At 35.7% G+C, this 8,439-nt stretch overlaps 1 protein-coding gene across 7 annotated transcripts in view; it reads right to left on the minus strand.

Moving 5' to 3' along the window:
* The window catches only part of FER (FER tyrosine kinase), a 288,512-nt gene that overhangs the window by 75,181 nt on the left and 204,892 nt on the right, over positions 1-8,439 (minus strand). For 5 of the 7 annotated variants that reach the window (XM_072597264.1, XM_072597267.1, XM_072597265.1 and 2 more), the window contains one exon: positions 6,379-6,502. In XM_072597264.1, coding sequence (XP_072453365.1) covers positions 6,379-6,502 — 124 coding nt within the window. Of the gene's footprint in view, positions 1-6,378; positions 6,503-6,656; positions 6,742-8,439 lie in introns of those variants that run through there. The other 2 variants (XR_011964436.1, XM_072597269.1) reach the window with 2 other exon arrangements.

An 8,439-nucleotide genomic window follows, 5' to 3' on the forward strand; every position in this document is an offset into this window, starting at 1 on the left:
TACCTTGAACTTAAAAGTATTTCCTTTCAGGTGGAACTTTTAAAAAATTTCATGGCAAATAATTTTAAACACTTTTTTATTTCTGAAATTAAAACATAAAATTTTCTTTACTGTTAGCATTTTTCCTCCTAGTTCAATATTTGATCATCTGTTTTTTCCCCATTGGAATTCCTTCCTCTGTACAAATCTAGTGCATTCCATAAAATTCCAAACGCATCATGACTGCCAACGCATTTTATCTATAATCACTGACTGCCAGTCACTCCGCTTGGAATAGTTATTGGTTTCACTGTTGCTTAACTGCAGATAGCACTGAGTTTACTGCTACTGCCTGTTTATTGCTTATTAATTGCTGGTGTAACTTTACACCTATCATTATTACAAAATACAATACACTGTTTTCATTAGCACTATTTTGCTGAGTAATTTACTAATTGTATTTAAGTCTACAATTTAAACTAGAATGTGAGCAAAATGGACGTAAAAACTAAGAGAAGTGGTGTACATTAATACATACAAAAACCTGCAGAGGACTTGTAATTCTACAAACAGACCATGAATAAAGACATTCTATGTATTTGTAAGGATAACATATGATTTGGGGAAAAGCTGGAGAGAATCCAGAGAAGCCGCCGTAAGCAGGAAGCTCTGGGAATGGATTAGAAACATGAAGTGAGAAGGGCTACTGCTTGATTTAAAAGCAGTTGCCTCATGTTCTAAAGCCTCCTTAGGAGAAGATCTAAAATGAGACATGCCAGAGGCCATCAGCTAGGGGCACAAGGGGGAGGTTGGTGGCCTATGGAAATGTGGCAGGTCATCTTTTTATATGACAGACCTGAGCCCTCACGAAGGTTGTGATTGTAGCCCCTGAGAATAAAAACCAGATCCATCGGATGGGAGAGATTCTGCTTGGCTTACTGGTCTGAAGCAGGATGTCACTGAAACCATCCCTTTCTTTCTCCATGAGACTTTGACAGCTGACTGACAGAGAGAACACTCCTACTTTATAAACTTAAAAGTTATACCTTCTAAGTGCTATGGGGGGGAAAGTGAAATTTCAGACCATAAGACATTAGTAGGAATGATGAGGTACTTAGCTTCTTGAGAATTTTAAAGTTTACACCTTTAATATTTGTTTGGGGGTGAAGGTTGAGATATCTGATTTTGCCCAGTAGTGGACCCACTCCTGCATGCTTATAATTAATTTCAATTTTATAGTAACAAAATGTACTCTACATAGGAGTGAACGATACTTACAGGTCACACAAAATTGAGTAAGAGATCAGCATCTCAATGGAGATCGATCTTTAAACAAAAGCCTGTTTTTTGGTCTGCCTGCCTCCTATGCCCCATCACCTCAATAAACTCCAGAGGCTTATTCACTAGCTGTCCCCCATGCATAGAATGTTTTCTTCCCCATTAGACGATGAGCTCCTTGAGAACAGGGACTACCTTTTGCCCTTCTTTGTACCCCTGGTCCTTAGAACAGTGTCCGGCACAGACACCCAATAAATTCTTACTGACCAACAGTAATAAATATATTTGTGTTCTCAGTCAATAGTAATAATAGAATTTACTTATCCTTGACTTTCCTGAGACACGAAAGAATACAGCATAAAAAAAATTTTAGGAATACTCACAAACACTACATAAGAGTTCATTAGCTAAAAACAAACAGATATTAAAGGTCACTGTGGGTCAACTGATAGAAATCTACATAATGCTAACCTTCAACTCACTCAATTCAAAAACCTAACTTGATATGTCAACACATAAATAAATACCTTCCCTCAAGCCAATCTGGGCTTAGAGAATCTAAAATAAGCCATCTTAGCTGAGTAAAAACAACAAAATGTAACTCTGTGCTTTAGGAACAAAGAAAAAAAGTCACTGAAAATTGCAATGGAAAAGTCCAAATTCTATTCACAACCAATTCAAAACCAAACCCAACAAAAAATGCTCAGAAACTTTCATGCTAAACCACAATAATTTCAATTACAATGAAAATTTCTAGAGAACTATCCTAGAAGTTAAAAGCTGTTTTCCAAAAAATAGACCATTTCTTTATGCAATTACTTGTTTCCATTTTACAGTTGTTATGCAGTTGTTGTGTATTTTTGTAATGAAAATACTGCCATTTTCTGCTCACAGTTATTAAAACCATAAACATGATCAAGATGCTACAAAAAGAAAACACACTCAACATTTAAAAATGTTGCTATTCTGAGAACATGGCAAGGGAAGATTTTCAAGTAGTGTCTGTGATGTTGGTATAGGCTTCATGTATAACTACTGTCTGGCTTGTAGTTTTTATATCTCTTCTTACGATATGCACATGTATAACACATATAATACATTAGCTTCTTAGAACTTTTTGACTTCAAGTGTAATTTTTTTCCTGGTGAGTGTCAGTGAATTGATATTGTTGTTAGAGAACATATACACATATTTATGCATAGCAACATTAATAACTGAGGTCATCCTCATGTTGGGAATTTTTTGGTACTGAAAGTTTATATTCCCAACCTTATAGAGTCAGAGTTACCATCTGCATGTAGAATCTCAAGAGGAAATTTCATAAGCCCCACCACCAGAGTCTTTGATTCTCATTTTGAAGAAAAACCTAAGACCATCCTCCTGGCAATGAAGACTCATGTTCATATTAACTAGCTATTAGTTTTTATCCTTATAAAATTAATTTCAATGTTTCTTGCTCCTTTTTTATTTTATTCCCAAAACCAACCAAAGACATCTTCCCAATTATTATTAACAAATGCTTGTTTGCCATTAATATATAGCTCTATAAGTCATCTGCACAGAGATGGGGACTGATGAGATCACTGAGAAAGTGTAGAATGAGAAGAGGAAAAGGCCTAGGACAGAGCCCTGGGTTATACTTATACATAATAAGTGGGACACAAATGATGATCCAGCAAAGGAGTCTGAGAAAGGCCAATCAGGTAATATGAAGTCTAGCAGTCAATAGTGGCATGAAAACCCAAGGAATATTGAGGATCCTGAAGGGAATGGTCAGCACTCTCAAAGGCCGCAGAGTTCAAGAAGAATTACAACTCAGAAAAGGCTACTAAACTTAGCAATCAATAAATCAATGAAAACTGTGGAGAGGGCAGTTTTAGACGACTGAAGAAGACAGAAGCCAGAGGACGGGAAGAGCTGAAAAGTGAATGTGTGGGAACACAAACGATTTGCCCGCTTTAAGCTCTCACTGCAGTAACTAATTTCACTGAATTTTAATCAGAAGAAACATCAAAGGACATCTATTACAACTCACATACAAACGAATATCCCCTCTACATTATGCTTAACAAATAGTTATTACCTAAAGCACCTTCACTGAAGATTCCTTCCCACCTCCACCACCTTCAAGGCATAGCATTTTACTTAAGGATATTAGGAAGTTCTTCATTACTCAAACTGAAATCTTCCCCTGTGTAACTTCTGTCCCTTGTTCCTGGTTCTACCTACTAAGGCCAAGTAGAACAAGGCTAAATGTATCCTTCCTCATGATATCCCTTCAAATAACTTGAAGACACTTTCATATCTTCTTTAAGTCTTCTCTTTTCCAAGCGAAACCTCCTCAGATCCTTCTACCAACTCTCATAAGGCACCATCTCAAGATGACTTCCTCTGGATGGTGTCTGCTTCTATCTACTTCCATAAACATGAGTGAAGACTATACCAGAACAGACTGTGTGAGACTATTATTACCTCTGTAGTCTGTACTCTGTAGTCCTAAACACTGTGCTCCTCTTAACATGGCTTTTCTGGTTACCCTATCAAGCTGCTGATTCACTTTGAGTCTACCGACAGACTCATTTGTGCTACATCCATCGGATATCATAAACAATCTGACACCTAGTCATGCTTCTTTCATACTGCACTTGTGAAAATGATTTTTTAAATCTGTGTAGGATTTTATATTTTTTCTAATTATATTTTAAAATTACAATTCACTCAATTACATTTCAAACATTCTAGACCTGTGACATTTTTTTTATCCTAACTCCTATCATCCAATGTGTTATTATTTTCCAAGTTTTGTGTCATCAAATTTGACATGCATGATGTCAAAGTCTTCATCCAGGTCATTTTTGTTGCTGTTAATAGCTTGTTTAAAAAGTTCACGTGGAATATAGTTGTATGCCATATCTTTCCATTATTATCTTTCTAATTTGGTATTATCTAATACCAAATTATATCTAATTTGATATTAATTTTTGATCTTTGCTCTAAGAAAATGGTGATCAGATTACATTCAGATGGCAGATTTGGAAATGACTTCCACATCAATAAAAAAAGTCATTTCCTGTCAGTTAGAATACAATTAATTTCCCTTTTTTGGACATTATTTGGTACTTGCTCTGTTCCTTTGAATTCTCTTCTTGTACAAAGTAATTATGACACATAAACATTAAAATTTTCTATTGTTTATAAGCCTCTGGCCTTTTCATTTCTTAAACCTGAGCCATATTTTGCACTATATTTTTATTATACTTCCTTAATCTCCATTTTTGCACTGAAGTCACTGAATGTTAAGTGATATGTTGGTTTAAGTTGACAGGTATTATTGAGTACTTCACAAAATGTCTGTACCTATTCATCACTGGCCATACTGGTGTGGTGTATAAGACAGTCATCATACCAGATTGAGGCATAAGAAATCTTCCCATAACTGCTTCATAAAATAGCCTTTTGGCACTCAGGCCTCTCTATAAAATACTTCAGTTTGGGCCTACTGTTTGATGACTATATCCCAGCCATGTGATGACCGCCGGCTCATAATACTTCTCTCTAACTCTGGAGGTACTCCAGACTATAACTAATATTTCTTCTTGATAGTCAGGAAACACTCCCTCCTATCTCCCTAATATCAAAATCTAGGATAAAATCATCACTAAAACATTCCCCTAGGAATAGGGAAGTGAGAACTAGTTTCTGCGGGGCTTCTAATCATTCCAAAAGTTTTGACTACATGTACCTTTATGAATAGATAATGTCCTAAAAATAACCTATAAAGGCTGCATCTTTTTCTATCTATGAATTAATGTGGTAAAATGGAAAAAGCAATGCATTTGTAATCAAAAAACTTGGGTTCAGATTCTAGCTTGCAAGTAAACTGTGTGGCCTTATTCAGCAAGCCAGATAATTAATTTGAGTCTAGGTTTTCTCAGTTGTCATATAAAGGGTGGATGAGCTGATCCATAAGGAAGTTTCCAGGCCTAACTACTATGATCTCATGGAACAATGAGTCGATTATCCAGCTTCTCTGCCAATCCCATTATTCTACCACCTTCCCAACTCCCCCACCCCCAAAATAAACTTAAATCAGTTAATAGTACACATTTAGGAAAAGTAATTCATATTTTTAGCATAAATTTAAGAGACAGTAGAAAGTCATTATAACAATCTTAGTATCCATGCTATGGGTCTAGCTTATTACAATCATCATTTTATCCATTAGTAACTAAACTTCTTGGTTGAGTTTACAATGGGCCCATCTGACATTGAATCCTACCCAAAAGAGAATGATATTGTCAGTTACAATATATATTCAGTTTGCTTTTTGGTTTAATTTTATAGGGCTATCCTTACTTAGAATGTCACAATTTTTTTTTTTGCAAACAGAACTTAGGTTTTTTTAAAAGCTAGGATTAAGAGTTTAGTTTCTGCTAATAATCCAGAAATCTGGATTAGATTATCTAGCTCTAAATTGCCTTCTAGATCTAAATTTTATGATTATATGACTGAATTTAATTGCAAGTGCTTTATACCATTACCTGCAGCATAAGGGATTATGAATAAGTCATCATTACAAATTAGATAAAGCTTTCTCTAACTCCATTAAAAATGAGAATTCTATTGTCTTTACAGATAAACAATTAATCTATACTCTTACTGTAAACTTACACGACATTCTTAACAGTCTCTTTGGAAATTAGGAAATAAGAAAATAAAATATAAATTTAGTGATAACACAAAGACTTGTAGATGACTATTTCGGTAGATTTCAAAGTCACTAAATTATTTGTAGTTATATTAACGCAAATCCTCATCCAGCAAGTAATTCCTTTTCAAACTGGCTATATATACCTTAATGAAAACAAGTAAGAATAAACACATACTAGAGTTTGGGGTTTGTAAAAAAAAAAAAAAAGAAACTTAAAAAGATATGGTATTAAAAATTAATAAAGACCACAATACTTTAACAGAAAACTTGGGAACGTTAAATCTAATCTTTTAAACAATTCATATGTCACCTTAAGGAAGTGGTTATTCTAATTCTGTAGTATTATGCTCCTTTATCCCATAGCTATTCCAAGGGACAAATATCCCTTATAAAATTATTGTTTTCCTTACCTGTGTATACAGTTTTTACTTTCAAGGTACGCCATTCCAGAAGCAGCATCTAATGAAAATTTCACTAACTGTTTGGGTTTTAGTTCATCCTTCTTCTTTCTCAAAAAGGAGAGGAAATCACCTCCTAAAGAAAAATTGACAGACAATGAGACATAACAGGGAGGATATCATTTATTTCCCATTATTACCAGCCATGCTTTCCAACCCATTTACTTGCTAGTATTTAAAAAAAAAAAAAAAGTATCATATATAATCAGAAAACAGTCTCCTTACATGGTCCTAAATGTTGCTTTAAGTGTTTCATGCTGAAAGAAGCACTTAATCCAATGCCTTTCTCAGTTGTACATACTCATCTCAATTTGCCTGAGGAAGAAATTTTAAATAATCGGATGTTTTCAAACATTAATATCATTAAGTTTATTGCAGATCAATTAAACAAAAATTAAAGGTGATATTTTAGGGTAGTAGTATTAAAATTTATTTATTTTGTCAAATACTTTCCAATCATATTTTAATATGATTCCACGTCACTCAGGAGCATGCCATGTGATACCTCTGTTTGAGGGTGTTAAGTTCTGTGACTGATGAAGACATAAAACAAAAAACCAGCTGCCTTCTAACGTATCTCCTCAAATGAAGAAACTGAAGCACAGAGGTGGCCTGCCTAAAGACACACAGGTGACCAAGAGCAGTCAGGATCTGAAGTTGCCCTTTGACTCCAAATTCTAGGCCCTTGTGCCTGGACCAGGACAGGAGATGAGGCTCTGAAAGATGGTCTTCCTCATCTTGTCCTCTCCCCGCCCCGCAAACTAGCCACTTCCTGACCATCTCCAAGTCATGCCATGGCCAACCCTTGTGGGCTTTTTCTTCCCGTTAGAATGTAAGCTCTTTTAAGAAAAGGTCCTGTTTGTATTCATATCCCTAACACTTAACACAATGGTTGGCACTAAGTACTTAAAAAGTACTTTATCTAAAAACAGCAGACCAGTTCAGAGGTGGAGGATTCCATTTTGGGATTTGAGGACTGCAGTTCAAATGCTGGAACCAGGTCCTTTATGGGAATTCCTCTTGGCTGTTTCTCTCTCTCCCTCTCTTATACCATGTCTCTGATTTGGTCACTAGAGAGATAGAACCGGCAAGAAAGGCTTTTGTCCTTCAGCCAGAAGCAGTAAAAAAAAAACCAAGGACAAACAGAGGCAGTGAGATAGTTAAAAGAGAGGCATGCTGAGTGGTTTATGAAGTGACAAAGCTCTCCTTGTAGCAGGAGTTGTGAAGTGGCTTCAGAGTGTGATGCCTCAGAACTGAGAGATTTGCTAGCTATGGACTCTTGAAAAGTGCACATGCGTAGAATGGGACAGAGAGCTACACCTAAGGGAACTCCACAAAGGGAGAAAAGATTTATAGTGTTACAAATTATGAATTATCCCTTTATCCACATATAGAGAATGAGTTTTCTATACATATACTTCAATATCACTGTATTCTACATTTGAGCATACTTTCCCAAGTTATACTAGATGTATATGCTTTATTTCACTCTTTAGCCTCTGGCCATCTTCTCTACCACTCTTCCCAGTCTGCTGCCTCACTGTCTTGACTTGTGACTGTTTTTACTTCATTCCCTTTTCTCTGGACGTGTCCAAAGCCTTGCCAACTACCTTACTCTTACGTGTATATCATTATTCCCCTTTCAGTTCTGGAACCACAAGCAAATCCACTCTGATACTGTTTGTGGAGTGTGATCAAATCATTCTTTTATGGCCCCATTCACCATCTAAATAAATTTTAGGACCAAAGTTTACCTATCAGGCTACGACACCCCCTCCCCCCCAAAGTATGCTATCTCTTCTACTAGAATGTAAGCCCCTTGGTGTCAGGAACTACCTTCATTTGTGTATTTGTATTCTTAGGACTTAGCACATAGGGGTACTGTACCTAAACCCAGAAAGTGGGAGAAATGTGCTTTTTTTAATTTTCAAAAAAATCATATTCCCCCCAATTATATGTTAAGACAATTCTTAATTTTTTTTTAAAAGTTTTGGGGAATGTTTTAAACCAATT

The sequence above is a fragment of the Notamacropus eugenii genome, chromosome 3 (assembly GCF_028372415.1).
Source record: "Notamacropus eugenii isolate mMacEug1 chromosome 3, mMacEug1.pri_v2, whole genome shotgun sequence".
NCBI classification, from domain to species: domain Eukaryota; kingdom Metazoa; phylum Chordata; class Mammalia; order Diprotodontia; family Macropodidae; genus Notamacropus; species Notamacropus eugenii.